This window comes from Phaenicophaeus curvirostris, chromosome 4, assembly GCF_032191515.1.
Source record: "Phaenicophaeus curvirostris isolate KB17595 chromosome 4, BPBGC_Pcur_1.0, whole genome shotgun sequence".
Lineage (NCBI taxonomy): Eukaryota > Metazoa > Chordata > Aves > Cuculiformes > Cuculidae > Phaenicophaeus > Phaenicophaeus curvirostris.
In genome coordinates this window covers 1,953,244-1,975,034 of record NC_091395.1, presented here as the reverse complement: position 1 = coordinate 1,975,034, position 21,791 = coordinate 1,953,244, and the positions used below count along the sequence as shown (strand labels likewise).

General features: G+C 42.4%; 1 protein-coding gene across 2 annotated transcripts in view; it reads right to left on the bottom strand.

Annotated features, from left to right (window-relative positions):
- The window catches only part of SHROOM3 (shroom family member 3), a 138,398-nt gene extending 119,188 nt beyond the window's left edge, over positions 1–19,210 (bottom strand). For both annotated transcript variants that reach the window (XM_069855003.1, XM_069855004.1), the window contains exon 1: positions 18,450–19,210. In XM_069855003.1, coding sequence (XP_069711104.1) covers positions 18,450–18,614 — 165 coding nt within the window. In that variant the 5' untranslated portion in view covers positions 18,615–19,210. The remainder of the gene's footprint in view (positions 1–18,449) is intronic.
- Positions 19,211–21,791: the final 2,581 nt, after the last annotated feature.

Below are 21,791 nucleotides of genomic sequence, written 5' to 3'. Positions count from 1 at the left end.
GCTGGCCGAGGCGGTTCAACGCCACGGCTCCTCAGCCAAGGCAAGCCCTGGGGAATCAAGCAGCCCTGGCGGGCAGGAATTCCTGGGCCGTGAATTACAGCCATCTCAATATTGCACTGGGAACAAGACTGGGCAGGCATACCATGCCTCATGTCCTTCCAGCTGCTATTGCTGTGGGCTGCTAGGTGATGTTGAGTACCAGCACCCAGGTAGCTCCTACTCCTGTAGAGTGCTGAGAAAAATCCCCCTGTTAGGTTGATAAAACCCAGCAATGTGTACTTGGATGACAAATATAAGGCGTGCAGTACACCTAGAGACTGACCTAAGTGGCCAAGGTGCGAGTCATGCAAAACCACACAAGGGATAGTGAAATGTGTGACAAAGTGCCCATTGTCCAGCCTTGGGTTTCAGCAGCAGGAGAGCAACAGGCCTGTTTGGGATAGGGATGTCTGCATTGCTCTAAGCACACATACGGCACCATTGCAAACGGAGCCTACAGGGGTGAACCTAGTGCAAAGTCAACAGCTTATGCTGGCACAGAAGTACTGGGCTGGGGTGCATACACCAGCTTTAAGAAAAGCTGCTTCACTCTCACAAGCTGCTCTATGGACAGGGTCTTACACGACCAAAATCTTTTTTTCCCTGGATTAGTGCTACCCCTAGATCTAGCGACAAATCCCAGAAGTTATTTGGAATACTTGAAATAACAAGGGTTTGGCAGCTGGGGCTGCAGGGGAAGGTTAGGCACTAATCTTGAGCACACGGTGTATCCTTCCTGGCCTTATGCAGTTCTTCATAATATTCTGCTTTGAGCTGAGATTTTTGGCTCAGGCAGCGGGAACTTCTGCTCTCCCATGCAGGTCCCCTTGCCAGTCCTGGGGACGACGGCTATCAGCAAAACAAACTCGCAGTGCCCTTTTTCTCTCCTCTCCCCACTACAGTATTCATGAGCAAAGGGCTGCAGTATCCCCTCTGGAAAGACACCATGGGTGAGAGCTGCTGAGTATTCACAAATAAGAGCAGTAGCCTACAGAGAACTTGAAAGAGACAGTCAGATTTTTTAAGGAAATGCAGTCCTACAGCTAAGGAGCAGAGAAGCCTCCCTGGCCACTAAGTGTTCCTGCAAATCCAGTTCTCATATACTTTGCTTTAAAGGCTGCTCACCAATTTTTCTAACACTTACGTGACTTGTCACCAATTGGTGACATGCTCATAGTGGGAACATTTTCCACACACACTGACTCTGAGCATATATTCGCTTAAAAGAAGGCAGCCTGAAGTTCACTCTTTTTAAAGCAAAAAAGTTCAATTTTTCCATTTAAATTAAAATGTCATTATTTCATTTCATTTTAGTAGTTGGTGTTATTTCTGGATATTGTCACAACTAAAACTGTTATTGAAACAAACCATCTGGACCAGGTGCAAGTATTTTTTTAACAACCAGTGACCTGAAAAAATCCATTTTTCACTCAGTTCCAGTTCCCAGTGATAATAAAGAAAGAGAAATATCTTTCTGCTTTACCTTCCTTGCAGGTTTCTGGCAGCACTATTTACTGGCAATGTAATACAGGGACAGGCATAACACCTGGCCAGCACGACGCAGACAGACAAGGGGAGCCTCGGATGATGATGATACAGAAATAATTTCATGGATGTGTATCAGATAGGAAAGTCCTACTAAAAATGCCTTTCATACACAAGGAGTGGAATAAGAGCACAGTTATTTTGCAGTCTTGTGTTTGCTTGGCTTGCCAAGCACGCCTTGACAAGGCCACACTGTTTACAGCCAAAAAGTATAGAGAGCTGGGCATAAGACAGTGAATGTTTACCTTCCTGACTTAGGATGTAGTAAGAAGAGAGAACAGTGCTCTGGTATGTTCCCAGGAGGCGCACTCTGGGAAGTCAGAGATGTAAAAAGCAATCACCTTTATGTTTGAAAACGCTAAAGTACAAAGATTGTAGGCCTTTGCTAGCATATATTTCCCCATGCAGCAACAAAACCTCCATTAACTTCAAACAGATGACAGAACATGGGAAATATATTTTTCTAAATAATCCCTCTTTTCCCACACCTGTGCCTTGCCTAAGACGTCACACAACAGATGCTTTGCCAGTAAGAATCTTGAGGAACCACAGAAAAGGTAACAAGATACACCAGTTTGATGCAGAAAAAGAGATTATACAGTAACATCAGCTCTGTTCAACTCACGCAGCCACCAGCAATGCTCAGCACACAAAGGCCTAGAGCACATCAGTCCTGTACATAGGCAACAATGCCCTTTTGGGGTGTAACACTATTTTGTACATCCCGCTGCCTACCACATCCTCTCCATCAGAACTTGCCATAGTCTCCAAAAATTTACTCACTTGTGCCACTGCTCGGCGTTATTGTCAGAGATGTTTTCTTGGGTACGCCTAAAGGGAAAATTGCAAGTCACTGGTGCTTGATAAAAGGCAAAAATAAATATCTTCTACGTTCAGTGTTGAGTCCCTAAACAGGGGTTTGGTGCAGGGATCCCTGCCTGCAGGTATTCAATCGCAAACATGTGTAAGGATTAGAGAAGGTGGCACTGACTGTTTGACAAACAAGCCATTTCCAGCCCTTGGCTTCCACCAGCCAGAGAGGATAATGGCTACCAGTGCAGCATGTTTTTCTCAGCAGCACACAACATATACAGACCAAATGTAAATCAATAAATATTTATCCTGTGTATATGTATATTATTATTTATCAATATCATCTGATCCTGAGGCCAGTCCTCATGTGGTGATGCCTTTACTTTTAAACAATGTGCCACACAACAGAGCTCAGAGCACCTTTTTCAGAAGCAGTGGTAACTGAAAAATATTCAAAGTTCATTTCCTCTTAACGTGAGCGGTACCTGAGCTTCACAAATGCAAGAAAAACAAAGGACCCATTCACCTGCATCCCTGACCTTCTGACCAACCCTACTCCATAGGCTGCAGCAGATCAAGGGACCCATAAAACATTTTTTGTTTTCCATTGTAAAACTGTGTCCGTAGCCAAAAATGAAATGAATTGGCATTTTTCGCAAGCAGATATATAAAGCTCATTGAAAAAAAACCCAGCTCTTTGTATGAAAGTCACCCATAGTCGTGAATGATTCTGAGTTTGGGGACTCTCCTGCTGACACCTCTCGCTGGAATAATGATAGCAATGCTGCGTAACAAAACCAAGCCTACCTTTGCTAGCCAGTATTGCTTTTCTTGACTGCCGCTCCCACTCCTTTTATTCATTTTACACAGCTTTTAGCCACAGGCAACGTGGCTAATCACCAGCCAGTACCCGGCTGTTCATGATGGCCTCACTGCAGTGCCATGCTCAGAGAGGATACGGGGAGCTGTAGGAGGAGCAGGACACCACCACATGCTGACACTCTGTGACAGCTCTTGATGCATTTATATGAATGTGCCTGAGAACTGCTGACCAGAGACACACTTCCTCTAGCTCCTGTCTCGGCAACTACTATTGCTCAGACTGTACAGCACAGGGTGATTCCAGCCCATCCATACTGCTCCTATACTTGGGAGGAAAAAGAGTAACAGTGCAGCTTGGCAGCTATCATTACCTACCCCTATAAAAGACATGTTTTGAAGCACCAGAAATGCACTAGAAATATGAAAAGCACAGAAATAATATCCAGGGACATTACCACATCCATCCATTTGTGAAAATTTTGCCTCTTTAATTAAACTCTCCTAGGATCTTAATATATCCCTTGTACCATTAATAAAAGGTCTTACAGAAGGATTCTGGCAAGTTTCAGCTCTTTTTCCCTAGAATTCAGAGGTGAAAAGGAATGCCATTTATTGGTTGTATGAAGTCTGAATTGCTCCATGTCCAGGAGAGCTTTATTTTGAAAGATGAATTTTGACAAGCAGGGCATCATTATTTCGCTATAATGTGATTCTGAGTGGCAAGAACAGGGCTGCTTCCATGTGCAGGCTAAATGCAGCCAATGGTGTTGAACCCATAAGGCAGGGAAGAACGAATAATTTAAAAGGGTTGAAACTTTTAACTTCGACATTTTTAAAGCAGAATATTTCAGTTTTATTTTCATTTCGAAGTTTACCTGCATTTATTTTACCGAGTTGAACAAGACTTTTCAGTTCGACACAAACTCCTGATTTTGTCTATTCTTTTTGTCTTGCTGCGATTTTGGTTCAGAGTCCACAAAATTCAGTCTCTTTATACAAGGCACCAGACCAAGTATATTTCATATTTGTATGTTCTCTAAGCTTTCCATGTGTTAGAAACTTGTTTACATGCTGTGGCCAATATGTTGCAACTAAATAAAACCTGTAAGTCCAAGTGAACAGCTAAACTCCTGACACTGCCAGCTCCAAATGCAAGTCTCTTCCCACACTCCCCTAACCCATCAACATGCATGTATACACAAAGAGAAAATGAATGTCAAAGTCCCCAGACCAGCAAAATTCTTCCCCTCGTCTCCTGACCAGGCTCTTTGCAGTTTCTTTTTTTTTCTTCCTGGCTGCTGTTGGTTTTGGAAAACACAGTAATCCCGCTAAGAACTTACAGACCCTCTGCCCCATTCCAACCCAAATTTAGCTAACTTAACCCAGCAAATAACCCCCACCTCTTTGTCACCTGGAATTTCCACCAGTGCCTGAGGGATGAAGGAAACCAGAGAGCACACCACAACCCAGCAGGAAATATTCCTGACCATGATTAATGTTTTCTTTAGCAGCGCAACAGAACCTTTGCACATCTTTGTAGATCCTTGGAAGAGCTCCATTTATGACTCTCCAGGCCATATTTTGCTCTGAGAACCTTATTATATAACAGAAGCACTAATAGATTCAGAGTAAAATAAGAAAAGATGCATTATCCTAAAGGTCTGGAGAACAGGGGGAGAAGTTAAGAAAGGCATACCCAGTTTTCCTTTCATTCCATGTGATTATGTTGTGATAATGCCCTCTACAGACCTGTCCATCACTTGCAGGCTCAGGTCAGAGAAGCTCTCTGACCCGACCAGCTGGGTGACACAAACCGAACAATGACAAATTCAGCTGCAGTGGATCTTGCCAGAAGGATCCCAGAGCTGCCTGTTGAGCAGCTATCAAGCAACCGGACTTTCCTTTTCTTCTTTTTTTTCCTTTCTTCGTTTTGGGTTTTGTTTTTTTCTTTTGTTTTGGATAGGAGTTTGCAGGGATATAAGTAGAGTTTGGAAAGGCAGAGTCACTTACATGCAGAGAGATGCCTTTCTAACATTGGCTTCCTTACCCAGCTCCCACATGACCAACTTTTAGAACACATATTCATTCATACCTTGAACTACTTCACTAGGAAATATTTTAAACCCCTGCTTTGGCACAGTAACCTTGCCTTACAGATTCCTAGGTGTTGCTGATGAAAATGGCCAATGATATCCCGTTGTAGGGAGTCAACAACATTGGCACGCAGATTCACTTGCCATTGGAGTCATTTGTGCCTTTTAGGTCATTTGTGAATGCCACAGCCATGGGCATGATGGGAGATAATGCCTTTATTGGAAACAGCAGGATGCTATCACCCATTTCAAATATCCTAAATAAAAGCAGACTCACTTCTGAGTGCTGGAGACTCAGTGAATAACCATTCATTTCAGTTACTATTCTGTTTGGCCTAAAACTGCCTGCCAAAAGTAGGAGGCTGGACTACAACCCCCTGTGAATTAGAAAGAGGGCTTAAAACTAGACAGCTGGATGAATAAACCAGACCTCTTAACCAGGACCAGTTGTGTGTTTCACCATCAGAATGTCATAAGCATATGATATCAGCATTGAATTTTTGTATTTACTCCTTTCCTCCACAGTCTCACATCTATTTTATGTGCTAATGGCTAGTTCTCGCTCAATGATCTAAGCCCAAATCAGTTATGTATTCCATTTCATCTCTATATTCCAGCACATATTCCGACTCAGCTCAAAAGCAGGAATTATTTTCATGTGGTACTTTGTGAGATTACAAACTATAAGCATCCCTCAGCTCACACACCTATACATACATATGTAAATACAACTATTTAACTGCAGGCACTGCCATCTGCCACCAAAGCACCTCACAAGAGCTACCTGCAACCCTCAGCTTCTCTAAAAGAAGAACAAATTAAGATGCTGGTGTTGGTATGCAACTGATCCCAAACTTGGCTCATGGGACCATATTTATTCCTAGTACAATAAGACACCAACTGACTTTCTATAATATCTCATCACCAAAGCCAGAATATCTCACAGAGCAGCGCTATCACACCCTCTCCACCACAAATTCTGATGGGTCACTGATTCAGCACTAGCTCAGAGGGAGCAGGGCTATGGACTGAACCCCTTTGTGTCATTTCTCATTGCGTTTCAAAGTCTCCCATCCAAGGAGTGACACAGTCCAACATGTTGAGCTAACGAGAACTGACAAGATCACAGCCCGAGAATAATAAAACATATAGAACAATAGATGCTTACCCTGGTTCTCTTCAGCTCCAACTAGCAGAGGAACCTTTTGTTTTAGCAGCTGATGAGACATACAAGAAGGTGCAGAGACACAGAGTCACTCAAGCGCGCTCACTTTTGTTTCTGCCTACTCCTTTCTCCTAACCTTCTACTTCTCTTCATGTGCCAGTGGCTCACTCTCTGTTGATCTCCATTAAACTCTGATTTAAGCCATGGAAAGATCATGCAGATAGAGAAACCTTTAAATGTTATTAACACCTCATGATGATTAAATTACATCCAGTCTTAAGAAAAGCAGAGATTAAGGTTCTCACTAAACATTTTTCTGTATACTGCCAGTTTCTTAGAAAACCCTTATCTGTACAAGTTTCTCAACTCCTATAGCAAGCAGCACCGTCTCCCCACAGTCTTGCTGCATTTCAGCATTGGACACAGGGAAATAGAAACTGAAGCTCTTCCAGTTCTTGTGTCTGATGTTTACAGTTCCCTGCCCTGGAGGACTGGACTGTCTTCATCTTAGTCTTAATGTAGGTCACGAAGAGAAGTCAGACAGCAGATGATTCCCTAGCTCTGCTGAAAACACTATAGAAAACAAAGTTATGATGGGCCAGGGGAGAGCAATTCTTAGATCTACCCCTCAGTGAACAGGTTAAGACATAGGTGCTGTCTGGTAGGCAACTATCTGTCACTAAGTTAGAAACAGGCTTGGGAAGCAGCACAGGGACTCCTTTTCCCAAAGTAGAAGGAACTATTAAGAAGTTGGAAATGTGAAGTTTTCTGGTTCAGGAGGTGTATTGCTGCAAGTGGCCCTTGCAGAACAGCACAGAAGAGTGCGTGGGCCCCCGGGCTGAACCCAATTGCCATTGACTAAAGCAGGAGGGGGAAGAGGGCTGGAGAAAGTGCTCGCTTTGCATTTTTGGGCAAGGATCAGAGGGTATACCCCCACTCCCCTGCACCTGTGGCTGCCTCTCTGGGATGATAAAAAGGGTAAGTTGCCCCTGATGAACCTCCAATGGAAACCGAATCCTCTGCAACAACAGCCGAGTGCTAAGAAAAATCCCTGGGTCCAGGCAGGAGAGAAAGTGAGGAGCACTGCTAAGAGCGTCTGTTTCTATATCAATCTTGTTGTGTCTTTCCCCCTCACCCACCTCCTTCCCTGCCTAGTTATTCCAGCTTTAGTTTACACAGGCTGTTTGCAGAGACAGGACAACAACAAAGGGCTACTTGGAAGGCCAGCAGAAACCTCTTAGCTTGAAGTCAGAAATGTGCAGAATCCCGAAAGAACTAAAATGTTTGAACTCGCCTCCCCAAAAGGATTGTACTCATTGACTCACAAGCAGGGGGAACAGTGGTAGTAATTTAACCTGGGGAAGAGTGCCAGCAACTTATTTAATTGCAGAGTTTGTGCCAACAACCCCACAATACCACTATTAATACAAGTCTGCAGTACAAGACTAATTCTACTAACCTTTTACTGTTGTCTTACAGTCAGGTCAGTGGCTGCATCCCTTCCGTGCTGACACTGTTCAACAAACACTGGCAACTGCTTTTAAGCAAACATGAAATGGAGTGGGACAGGAGGGAGGGGGATCATTGATAAAATGAAGATTCCCTCCATCCCACCCCTCGCTTCCAAATGTTTTGCATTTCTTTCTCTGATTCAAGCCTTTCTCTTGAAACTGGAAATACGTCTTGCTATATATTTGCCCCTGGAAAACAGCCAGATCTTTGGTCTGAATTCCATCAGCTCATTTCCCAGTTTCTGTGAGACTGCATTTGAGAAATGTGGATCTCTCTCACCCACTGGCAAGAGTGGCCATTAATCAATGTATGAAAACATGAGGTCTAACATTAGGGACCAATCCACTTTTCCAAATGAAGCACTTATTCAAATAATGCATATTTTTACAGATAAATAAAAGAAGTAGCAATAGTGGATCTGGGTTTTCTAGGACACGATTATTCTAGCGATTATGTGCCACTGCGTACATCTTGAAATCTAACACTAAATAATGCATAAACTCCAAGCAACACCATTGTTACACAAGACAGTAAATTCTGTGGTGCATTTGCACACTCACCCTTGCTTCACTCCTCACCCATTGCTGGTTTTGGTTTTTTATAATTACACCTTGTGACTGTGTAACTACCAATTCTGGACACATGGAAACAGATTTTTTGATTACACTCATAAACAGCATTAAGAGGTCATAGTTTTCAACTGTGACCTGCTGAAATTGCCACAACAGACAAAAAAAATACTGATTACAAGCTGAACAGAAATCCAAGAGAGATACTTCTGTCTGACTACAGTTAACTCTCTTTATCAGGAAGTCAGTGGTTCTCCAGAGGCATTAGGAAATTTTCTGCAACGTATAGTGGACCATATGCTCTTTCAATTCTTCTGAAATAAACACCTCTTGCCACAACATGGATCATCCTCGTGGATCCTGGAGACCCTACTGGCCTCCTGCTGTCCCATGAAATTGCTTCTGCTTTGTACATTTTGAAACAGATCTGTTTGTCATTTCTTTGGCAAATATTTCCACAATACTTTTATCTCAATTTCTTATATGAATCAACATTTCATATTCTTCCTTGCTTTAACAGGAAAAAAATCCATGAAAACTCTTAGAAGCAGCAGCATATGTGAAGAACTGGCATCTTTTCAAAAACTTGACTTCAATAAAACGGTGGAAAAACCTCTAGGCAGTGCTAATAAAAACTGACCTTCTACCAATACAAACTGATTCCCTGGAGACTTCATCATCACAAATTGTACCTCTATGTGACCCACTACTGATAACAGCTACTAGAAACCGGTATCTCTTCTCTTTCTTTGTTGGCTAGTGTTTAAAACACTTTAACTGCTGATATGCACAGGACAAAACTGCTTACAGCATCGCTGCAGAATGTGTGACTGAATCCCAGGAGAACATGGAGCTATGACATTTGTCAGCCAAACTCGTCATTCATCCGTGCATCGGAAAATCCCCATTCTTGAGTGAGAATAGGGAATGGCTTTCAGGCTGGCAGATTATCTGGAGAGGTCTGTGGGAACTGCAAAACGTTGCACCTGCCTGAAAAATGGCACCAACTCAGCACAAGACGTTTCCAGAGGGGAGAGTTAATATATGGGAGGAATGCACATAAATCCTGTTATTTCTTAATGGGATTTGGGAGCTTATTTCTCACCCCATGCTTTGAAATGTATCCCACAGCCTATTCCAGTAATGAATTTAAGCACAGTGGTTTTCTTATCAGCAGGAATCATTCTTCACTGGGGTTTGAATTTTGGGTTTTGGTCCGATATTTTAATGCAAGTGTGAAAAATTAATATTATGCTTGAATACCAGCTAGGATGTTAACAAGCTGTGTCCTGGGTAAGCTGGTCTTGTCTGTTCCTGTTGTCCTTTCACTAATTTCAATTGAGCAAGAAACCTGGTATCATTTATTTGTTTGGGGGTTTAAGTTCATGGCAAAGTAACAAGAGTTGTGGAAATAGATTTAGGCAGCATCTAGCTAAAAATGGGAAGACTAGAACAGTTTCCAGCTCAGTTGTTGTGAACCTACACAAGCTCTCTCTTACCTAAAGCAAATTTTGAACACTTAAGTAGATGATTTTTTTACTCAGAGTGCTAAGTGTGATACAGAGACACAGATTTTATTTCCACAGGGGAAAGATGTCACCCAGCATTTATCTTCTGTCCTGAGTCTCTTCGAAGAGCTGGGATTCTGGTAAGTCCATCTGGAGGATACAGTTCAGGTCTCCCTCAGAAACAAGGATCTAGCAAGTGAGACAAAGCTGAGAGGTTTAAGTCGACCTTTAGAGAAGGCAGGAACCTTTTGGGTGAGACACAAACACAGATAAGGCAGGCTATGTGAGACAGATTATAAGGAAAGATACACTTAAAATCTACACTTCCTAAATTATATTCATCTGAACCTCCTAGTATCTAGCAACCCTAGCAGGTTTGTGTAAGATGGGAAAAGAAATTGTCTCCTAGGAAGCACAGCCTGAAGATTCCAGAAAAATGGCGAGCACCCATCAGTGTCTGTTGTTCACGCTCAAAGGCAAAGTCCAGCTCTTGGGTAGGGAAGAGATTTTCCTCTGGGGCTGATGGATACCAACACGTTCTGGGGTTGTCCGATACTGTTCTTGGGTGTTCTCTGGTGTCACCACACGGGGAGCCACTCAAGGCTCAAAATAACATAAATACTCAATAAAGTGACAAAGACTTTGTGCTTTCAAAGTCTGTTTTCAAAGGCCTCTGGACATTTTTTCTTTGATTACTAGTGGGTTTTAGCCAGGAAATTAGAGTTCACATTTTCACTTTCAAAGATCCCTCCGAAAGTCTGAGCAGTTCACACAGAACACGCTCATGCTGGATTCATGCTCCACAGTTTTAGGCATCATCAAAAGATTCTGAAAGCAAGCAATGATGAATTTTGAGATGAGATTAGCTCAGCTCCAGCTCTGTTATCGATGATAGGTTTTCTTCCTATGCCTTGGGCTCCCAGGAAGCATGGGAAAGGCCGAATGTAGTAAAGCCTTTCACAAGCAATCATCTACTCTGCACAGATGCTGATCTCAGGAGTACATCCTATGGTTCTCATTGTAGGATCAGTGTAAATCTTAACTCTGTTCATACCGCTACAGCCAAACAAACAAGGATACATGGCTTTTTCTTCTGTCCAATCTACTTCTCATTCATGTAAGGTAAAGCTAGGGCTAGCACGTTGTGTTTAATCACACATGATTCCTCTCTAAGAGCCTGAGAAGAAACCACTTCTTCTGTCACACCTTTTTGTGATTTAGAAGGACATTGCACTGCATATTGTGTTTATAACTCATGCGTTTGCAATGCAGTGGTGGAGACCTGGTCTGAAAGACCAGCTATCTCTGTGGGTTTGGATCAAATTTTCACATTGGGTTGATCTCTGGTGAAAAGGTAACTCTAAAGTAAGAGCGGTCAACTGGAGACAGACACCTGTCAGTCATCATCCCCATCCCTTCTCAGGATAGAGGTATCCCTGTGTTTTTAAAGGTAATTTCCTTCCACATGCACATTCATACAAGTTGCATTACTGAGTCATCTATGCACCTTGGCATCTAGCTACACATACCATTGTTAATTAGGACAACCAAGGTATTCCCAGTAGATGTGCTCATCATGATGCCTTACAGACCAGCTGGCACCATCCCTTCAGACAGCCTATCTGCAGTCTGAAAGCTCCTGCTGACTTTGCTGGTGCTGCAGGAATGCCCAGCAAGCCACCGCTCACGTCAGTCAGTCAGTTCATCTGCAATTGCTAATTCAGTGCTGGGGAAGTAAACAGAAGTCTTTTTGTGCTAGAGAACCATCAGCAGCCAAATGGAGAGGGCTGACAATAGAAGCCTTTTCATAGAAGAACTCCCTAGATTTCAGAAAAGGTAGACGATCCTGTCCTTTGTGCTGGCATCGGCAGTCTTTTGGGAGGCCCTATTCTGAGCCCTGAGAAAAAAAGAAGAGTGGTGAGGAACTGCTCCTCCACTTTCTGAAACACCCACAGCATTGGTTCCCCTCGGCTCCTCTGAAAGCAGGGCTCTGCATCATCCCGATTTTGCTGTTGTCCAGGATCAGACACCTGCCTCCTGCATTGCCACAGTCTAGCAACAAGAGTCTGATGTGCAGGCAGATGATTAACCCCTGAGCTCATCAGTAGACAAGGCCTATTCTCCTCCAGTGCCAAACCTAAAAGAACTACTGGAGGGCAAAGAGGGGGGAATTGGAGAGAAACAAATTCTGTTGGCCAGGATGGTTTGGCCCTTGATCTTTTTCCTGCGTTCCAGACAGGATGGAAGTCAGTGCAGGTCTGTACTTCTCTCTGCTCACAGGAGCACGTTTTCCCCTGCCTTTTGACTGAGACCAAGCACAAGCCATTATATTTTGGTTTGGTTCTAGATAAATTCCTGCCCTCTCACTGTTCACTCACTGCTTTCCCCAGTGAGAACAAGAAATGAAGGAATAACAAACACACCAACCTGCCCTGCAAGCTAGTGCAGTTCTACAGTAAGAGATCAGCACTCGTAAGGAGCTGCCGCTGCACTGAACACAACACACATAGCTAAGGCCCTAAGTGCGCAGCCAGTGTGGAAAACGGTGTGCAAGAAGGCAGGAGCGTAACAATGGCTTTGAGATGGAAACCTTCATCAGCCCACTAAGTGTATTGAAAGATAGTGAAAAGGGTTGTTTTTTAAAAAAATGTTAACAACTCGTAGGTCCCAAATTATTCTTCAGCAGTGAGGAGAAAAATGAAGTCCACATCTAAACAGCCAAGAATAAGTGTGGAAGCTTTCAAAGAAAAATATTGATGATAATAATAATCACAGAACAAGTCACCATGCCTCTGGCTCAGCTTTATGTCTTCACGCCCAGGCAAGTAAGACCATTGTGACTGCCAACTTCAGACAAGCCTCTCTAATGCGAGCACTGGCCATGGTATTGTGCTTGCAGCATTATGGAAAGGTTAATGATTTCTAAATTGCCATTTGTCACACATAGGGGTATGGGGGATGGATACAAAGAAACTTAGCCTGTCAGTGCCTAAGCTAATTTAGTATTGTTTATGGTGACTCTAGACATTCAAGAGGGGAAAGTAATGGGCTGCTGGTATTGACCTAGGGGAATAACACTGACTCCAAGTGTTTTGATGAGAGATGGGGATAAGAGTCTGTGGGCCAGCTGGGATCCAGTGCAGCCTTCTGGGTTGTGTTTTGTCAGGAATCATAGAACAATTCTCGTTAAATCTCACAGACTACTCTCAGAGCTCACCCAAGTAAGGTGAAGAAGGCATTAGAACCAAAAAGAAACATAGCACAGGCATGGGAGCCTTGTGGAAGACAGCCTGAACCAGCTCCTGTAAGCACCAGCTGCTAGAGGACTCTTCATTTCACCAGAAGTTGGATCAGGCTCCTAACAAGGTTTAAACACCTTACAAGAATTCAGGACTATTTCTCAGGCTCCATCCCAAGCTATTCCTATTATTATTAAAGTTTTATTGCTTCCTTCATCCCTGCTGAGAGTTAAAACTCTGAGAGTCTGTGTCATGCCTCTGGCATGAGGTCCCTGTAAATGACCTGCCCTTTGGAGTGAAGGGAACTGAGGAACTACAGCTCAGCATGTGAAAAGTATTCCCACACAGCTGCCATCTGAGAAAGAACGCTTCAGATGCCTTAATTCCTAGGCAAGAGAAACAACTCTTTTGTTAGTATCATCAACATGGAGCTCAAAATGAAAGGGCACTTCAGAGGCCTACAACAGCTAAAACTATTCCAAAGTTTTGTGGGTAGCAGCAAGAAACAGACTGGAGAAATAGATCGCCCGGCTCCAAAATGGTTGAAACTGAATAACATTAATTACCTTAAATTAAAATTATTGCAGGGAATTGGGAGGGAATGAACGCTTCTGTTACCAGCTTGCCTTTACCAACAGGGCTTCAATTTTTACAACATTGATCTTACAGCTCAGAATGAGCCAAAAAAATAATACACAAATGGAAATCTGAGTTTGCTTCTGGGTATTATCTTGGTTTTAAGGCTGAAAGAATTCCTATTAAACACATTCAGCATTATTGCAATTGCTTTCGCGTTTCTCATGAAATTTCAAGCTCCAGGTGAAGGAGCCACTTGTTTAATGACATTTCCACTGTGAGCAGATCTACCCATACCTGGGCAAAAATTACGTGGTTTAGATTACTAAACAGCTATGATAAAGATCAAATTATGTGAACCAATACCTGAAGACAAAGAAGCAGAGGTCGCTACAGGGTATTTGACTTCTACTGTTTCTGAAGTATTAGTTACATTTTGAACTCGAATGGACAGAAGAAGAAAAGTGTGATATTTTAAGAAAGGAAAGTAATTAAAAACTTGAGAACCTGCTGGCCAAGGGAGTATTTGATAACCATGAGTAGCACATTCTCTGGAGATCTAGGCTGGGATTTTTGAGGTTCTCTCAGCAGGGAACAAAAAAAAAAATAGCATAGCATGCCCATTTGAGAGTTCACTACTGCCACCGAACTCTTTTCCCCTTCACCTCCAGAAGACATTTATTTATTTGAAAACACAGGGAGAAACTGTAAACGGTTCCAAGTAAAGAGTTTGATTGACAGCTATTCTCCAAGCTTGTATAAATGGGAAATTCTTTCCCAGGAAGGATGCTAGGACTACAGCTCCCTTTCAAACTCTCACCTACACTCTTCATTGACAACATCTTTTACACCACAGAATCAATACAAATGGGAAAATACGTTTTGTTAATTTGCTGCCTGTGATTCATCATTTCGGACACTGTCCCAGCACTGACCAGTGACATTCTGGTGCTAATTTAGGTACTGATTTTTGGACATTCCCTTGAGGCGCAGCAGAAAAGGAACATGCAACTGATTACTTTTTGCCCATTCTGCCTTTCATTTCCTTCTGGTACAACAGAAAAATAATGTTGGAAATGTTCCACAAAGCTTATTTCTGAGGCTCCCTCACAAGAGTGTGCTTGGGTGGCAGACCAGGAATACCACACAATCCTAAAGCACTGTGTCCCAACAGCCAGCTCCAGAAGACAAAGTGAACTTCCTTGCATTCCCAAGATGGCTAAGTGCTCCTCTAGGACACTCAACATCCAGAGATTCCATTTTGGTGATACACTGTTAAGCATTTTGAAATTTCCTTTCTCTGAAAACCGGTATGTTTTTTTTTATATGTCCTATATAGCCAGGTGGGTCTCTTCTAACCTGATTATTCTATGATTCTATATTATGACTTACAGCCTTCACATGATGAGTTGTATATAGCCAGCCCAGAAAAAAGACAGGAAAAACTTGACTAGAGGGAATGCCAAAGCAGCTTTCTTTGTGCAGAGGATGTAATAGATTTGTTTATGGTCTTCCTGCACCTTTAGCAATGTATCACTGAGAGATCTGTGTTGAGGACTTTGAATTAGCTGTCAAGAAACTGCTTCAGGATAGGTTTGTCATTCCACAGGGGAAAAAGAACTGTTTTTGCATAAAAAGGTCATCTGTTTTAAGTACCTAAATTCATGTTAACTTCACAGCTAACATTTCTGCCAAGCCGATTTAGATGTGGTAGCATGATGTGCTGAGCATCAAGGCTGACTCAGCAAAGCATTCACTAGTGTGTTTAACTGCAAGTGCACCCATCTGTGCACTCCATCACTCACCCTCTGAGAAATCAGGCTGTCTAGTTGCGCAGCAGCACAGCAATACATCCATACGGCAAAGGGATCTATACAGAAAGGTGGCAGATAACTGATTCCGATTTAGAAGGTGATACTAAAACTGTGGCCAGCAGATCTCTAAAGCAGCATCTCCTCCCAGCTGAGGATATAGGTCTGGTTTTGGCAACTTACGCTCCCAATTGCTGCTCTCACTGCTCTTGGGTAATTTCTTGGCGTACTATTGGTGGAAAGATCTGTCTTTCCCGAGAACTGCACAGGGCTGCAAGAACAAGGTTTTGTGCATCTGGGCCTTTTGTAAATTCACTCATCTTGGTTTTTAGCTTCTATCGCAGCCTTTGGTCTAAAGCTGAGACAGGCCAATACACGTGCGTCCCAAATGAGCATGTTTTGGATGGCCGGAAAGAACTATTGCGTTTAGACAGACTTGCTGACTGTCGAGAATTCTATAACAATACATCAAGGTTACTCTGACTGGTTTAAGTTACGTTGCAAGCTTTCCTGGGTACCAGCTTAAATATTTGCTGAAATCTACATTTTTATTTACACTGAGGCCATTTAACACCACTCTGTCAACACAAACAGATAGTTAAGTGGACATAAATATAAAGCGTTTGCCAAAACACAATACCAAGCTGAAACAGAAATTAAACTCCTACCTTAATTTCAATCAGAAATTAAAACCTGACATTAACATTTTCTGGTATTTATAGGTAATATTAATTAGAACTGTTATTGGATCAATCCTAGTGTGTACCTGCAAGACCAGTGTGACCTTTAATATTTCCTTCCAACACAAACGATTCTGATTCTCCAAGTTCCTCTGTTCAAGTACAGAATTCTAACTGAAACATGATCCAATTTTTCATTTCCCCCACAGTTCTTAATTTCTTCCAAGTATAATTCACAGAAGAATACTGAATTAGCTAAATAACTGAAGAGCACATGGTGAGGAACACAAGAGGAATTTCTGAGCTGAAACTGGAAACCAGGAAACAGCTACAGGTGCTGTGGGAATTCCAGAAAGCACAGCTTTCACATGCAAACTGCTCTCCAGCTCTGCGTCACCAATGCGTGAGCAGAACAACAAAATGCTAACATGGACAGCACATACCAAGCAGTTGCTACAAGCTTAGGGGGGAGGAAAAAAAACCCCAAAACCAACCAAAAGCACCCACCACATTTTTGCAGTGTGTTTCACAGACAGCAGGCACAAGTCATGCAGCTCCCAGTGGCGTCATGCACACTCCAGGCATGTTTGACATTAAGGGGCCTGGTTGTTGTGGAAACCAAATCCCATAGATTAATTAACGTTCAGCAGCCAGAGCCATCTCTGCCTCTCTGCCTCTTTGCCCCCAATTAAAAAAAAAAAAAGAGAGAGAGCGCGGCGTATTTTTCCATCATAGGAGAATGTCAAAGCGAAAAAGAAACCTTTTCCTCACAAATGCAGGGCACTGCTTTCAGTGAGGCTGGTTTTGCTTTATATGGTTGTGCTGAACTATCTCCAAGAAGGTTTTGCAAGAAAGACAATTATGTGAAATTTCTAAAGTTTCTTTGCGATGCAAGAACTTTTCTAGAAGTCCCTTTTTTTACTTTCAACATGTAGATGCACTAATTACAAATAATTTGCCTCAGGTGAACTATTAAAGTGGCTGACAGTCTCCATGTGACTGTGTTCACACAAGGCATTACAGAATTTGAATAACATTGGTCCAGAGCGTCAGCATTTTGTTTTAGCTAATATCAGTTCTAATCCCTTGAATTCCTCTTGAACTCCTCTCAAACATCCAAGTTCACATGAGGGGTTACGATCAGACGTAAGTACTTACATGCAGCTCACTATATAAACACATCCTATAAACAGGCAGAATGCACCAGATGGAGGACACAGCAGAGAAATGTGGTTAAGAGCCATTAAAAATGGTAAAACTTCAGAATTACCTAAATCCTGTTTTCAAAACAGTTTTAGGGCCATAAGTCAAATACATTTTCACAGATTCAATGTAATGCTTTAGAAAACCTTTTATCTTCAGTATCTGCATCTTGAAGTAGCTGGGTATTACAATAGCCCGGTTTGATAAGAATGAATAAGTCTCATGTTTTTCCCCCTAAAAATATCCCCGTGAGCTATGCTGCTACTTGCCTGTTGCTAATACCTGATCACAAATAATTAAAATAATAAAAATCTTGACGTCATACCATACTTAATAGATATTTAGTAAGCAGAGAATACATGGGGTGAGCAAACTGCTAACGTAGCATAACATGAACATGTACCACATAGGCAAAAGCATTTATGCTTCCATTTCCCTACACACACTTGTAATCAGCCAACATCACATTATGACTTAAAGCACTTACTTTCCTTTCTCTGCAGAAGTGGTGATGGATTACTGAACACACTGAGATATGCTATGATCTCATGATGCAAGATCACCTCATGAGAGTCCCCTACTCGCTGTCATTCATAGCAGTGAAATAAATAGGTGCAATTCCTGCAAGCTGAGATCCTTCCTGTGGGACAAAACCTGTACCTTGATAGTTAAACAATGCTGAGAGCTCTCACACGTTCCTCAAATATGTTGCTCCTGAGCAAACCTCCTGACTTGAATAGGTGCTCAACAGTTTTCAAAACCAGGCCAAATACAGCGTCAAATATAACATTTCAGTGTTATTTTACAACTCTTGCCCTTTAAATCGGGCACCACTCATAACTTTTTTGCATTTCATTTCAAATAAGAAAAATACCTTTGAGATGATTAATGGCTCCCCATGCTCCAGTCCACCTTTCAGCGTGAATCCCCATGGAGCACCTCCTTGAAGCAGTGCCTCCAGGTAGATGTATCTTCCTTTACGGGTAATGCTGGTCTCTGAAGATGATAAGCTGGTGTTAATATTGTCTAACATCCTCATCCGTCCTACCGCATACTCAGTCAAATACAGAAACACTTAGGCAATCACAGAACAACGAGGCTGCAGATTAAACTCCCCAGAAGCCCACCACAACTCATCTCTGAGTGCATGAAACACAAAGAGTCTGAGATGGAAAGTTTCCCTTCAGAGCTGGAGTCCAAGGTGATGGGCTGAAAACATTTCCCACCAACATTTCAGCACGCTGCTTCTCCTTCAGAACAGTGAGCTTTCACTGGCATTCCAGCACTGTGCTTTCCCCATTCCCAGCCATTCTGGGTATGATAGCTCTTTAAAGACTTATCTTCACCTCTTCAGTAGATCAAACTTGTGCTTTTGAAGTTGTGGGCAAAAGAAAAAAATGTTTATAGATTTAAAAGCCACTGGCCAGCAAATTGCCAAAATCCAACCAAATGCTTCATTTGTGATTGATTATCAGTCTTTTCTTCCTTTCTGCGTGTGATTTACCATTACAATGGCCTTCTTGCCTCAGCCCACTGCACTAAAAGAATGGAAGCTCTTCTCCCTCTCTTGCTCTCAGTTACTCCGTCGGCTTACTTCACAATTTTCTGACTTGTCAAAAAAAAAAAAAATAGAAAAAGGCTGGAGGAGGAGGAGAAAGTCCATTCCTAAAACTATGTGAAACAACTCCAAACTTATTGGATTTAAAAGGGCAAAATAGTCGATCAGGAAAACTAGAGAAGCAGGTGAAATTAATCCTTTGGGGAAAATGTTAAGAAGATAGCCGAGCTCCTTTCATTTTCTGTGCTCTCTCCGATGATCTGCCAAAGCTGCAGCAGCTACTGCTGCTATGAGGGAGGGTGAGGAAGCGTGAGAGAGAGAGAGGGGGATTAAGGGAAGTAAGGCAGCGCTGCCCAATTGTGCACGTCAAGCATGCAATTCTAAAATGCAGTGTGCAAAAGCCGGGGCTCACCCTTTTATTATGTCCCCGGAAATCACCATCTTTCTATTGTCCTTGCCAAGGAATTGTAACAATCCAAACTGTCAGTTGCTGAAAATACAATGGACCTGTTCCAAATCAACACAGCAGAGCACTGCTAATAACTTTGCTCTCATCAAGTGCTTTTCCTCCACATAGAACCTACCATCTTCCCTGGACATATTTCTTTCCCCCTCTTACATTGTCATAAAACCATGGTCAATGCTTTCCGAATGTATGGAATAAGAAATTAACACTAAGAACTTTGGATGTTTTTATTAACGTAGGCAGTTGCCAATGCCTACAGAAGAACTTACCAATGTGGGTGCATCTGTTCTTGCGTTTACTCATGTAGGCTTAGGCATTTGACTCATCGCTTAACCAGGTGTTTACAGCATACATCACTGAATGTGTTAAAAACCTTCCTGGTTTTATCAGCCCTTGAACAGGACGATAGAGAACACAGCCCACAGATCGCTGTCTTTACTGGGGGCATAGCTGAGTAACCAAATAGTAGCACCTAAGCCTCTAAGGTGCCCGCATTTTTAATCTTAGAGTGCCTGTGATGTGCATTATTTCTCCTTCAGGCTTTGAAAGCTATAAAGATCTTGTGTTAACAAACCCATAATGAGCTTCAGGGGAAAAGCTTTAGAGCTTTGGCTCTAAAGCCAGAAATTTTTGCATTTGTTCATGCCATCCCATTCCCATCCCTTTTAAGATGTTATATTTTCCCCAGAGCCTTCTATTTGTCCCATGTGTTCCAGCTCTCATTCCCAATAGCCATGAAGAGGAACGCAAAAAAAGAAGCCCTTCCCATTATTTTTAATGGTCAGTGATCCTCAGTTCTTGCTTATATTGAGCTTTGTGTCCTCCACTTCCCTCTGTGGGGCTGAGCTTTCATTAGCTTCACATCCTGGTAAGCCTCACAGATTGTTTTTATCCAGACAGATTGTTTTTATCCAGAACTCACCCTTCAGCCTGACTCAAATCAGATTTCTGTAGTTTTACACTCCTAGTGTTTCACTTTAAAAACCCTCATTCCAAGTCACCACAAAGAGCAATTCATTCCCGTCCCTCCCCAGGCCTTCCAGAGACAGGCTAAGGCTCTGGGAGCTGTCTCCTGGGGTCCATAGCCTCCTATCCATAGCCATCAGGACTATTAAAGACTGGGTAAGAACAGGCCAACCTGTCAACAAGCCAAAGGAACTTCTTCGGATTATACCCATTTCCAATAAAAACACATTGTCTACTGCACCTAAAGTCTGCAGGCAACAGAAATTCAATAACAGCTTTATTTCTCACGATGCCTACAGCAGCTGATGATTAACAGCTATCAACATAATTTCTGAGGTACAGGTTTACTTCTACTCCAGCACTGCAATTCATTTCAGGTGCTGAATCCAACGTCATTTCTGCCAATAACTCCATCAAACCTGTCGCCATTGCAAACACATAACTTTCTCCTTCTGCCAGCTCCAGATTTGCTAGTTGTTCATGCTGTTAATCCAGCTCTAAAAAGATCCCCTCATATATCAGAGACACATGACTAGGAAAGGGAAAGGGTTTGACCAGTCACCCAAAAAGTGCTGCCAGGTGCTGTGCTGCTTTCTCACCAGACACCTGTTCCATATTGGAGTTAAAAACCATTCAAGTGCCCATAGAACCCAGCTCCCATCTGTGTTACTCATACATTCCTCATTGAGAAAACTGTCTGGGCCATCCTCCCAGTGCTAACCTCTTGGTGATGCCTAAAGGAACCACAGGATATTTGGAACGCTAGAGATAGCAGCAGCTCCAGCCCACACACGTTGGATTTAACTTCCTGCCAGACACAATGCAAACAAACCCAGTGCAAGATATCTTAATAACATATAGCAAATACTGATGAAGAAAGGGTGATTAATGAGCATTGCTGCAGTGTGCTGAAAACTAATTCCTGAGAAACAGTGCTGAAAACAATTGAAGAAATATTCACTGTTTACCTACATATAATAATTTCAAACTAAATACAAACATTTCAAAACAAATATTAAATATTTTTTTTTTTCTTTCTCATCTTGCCACTGGCAAGAATCTAAAAGAGCACAAGTGTCTCAGCACTGTTTGCTACAAGAAAGGAATCTTTCTGTGAAGAGTTCCTCTTGGGACAGAGCTGAGATACTCCCTGTTGGAGTGCAGTGGAAGAGACCTGGGTTCAGAAAATTGCTGTGCACACAGAATAGTATATTTTAATCGAAATT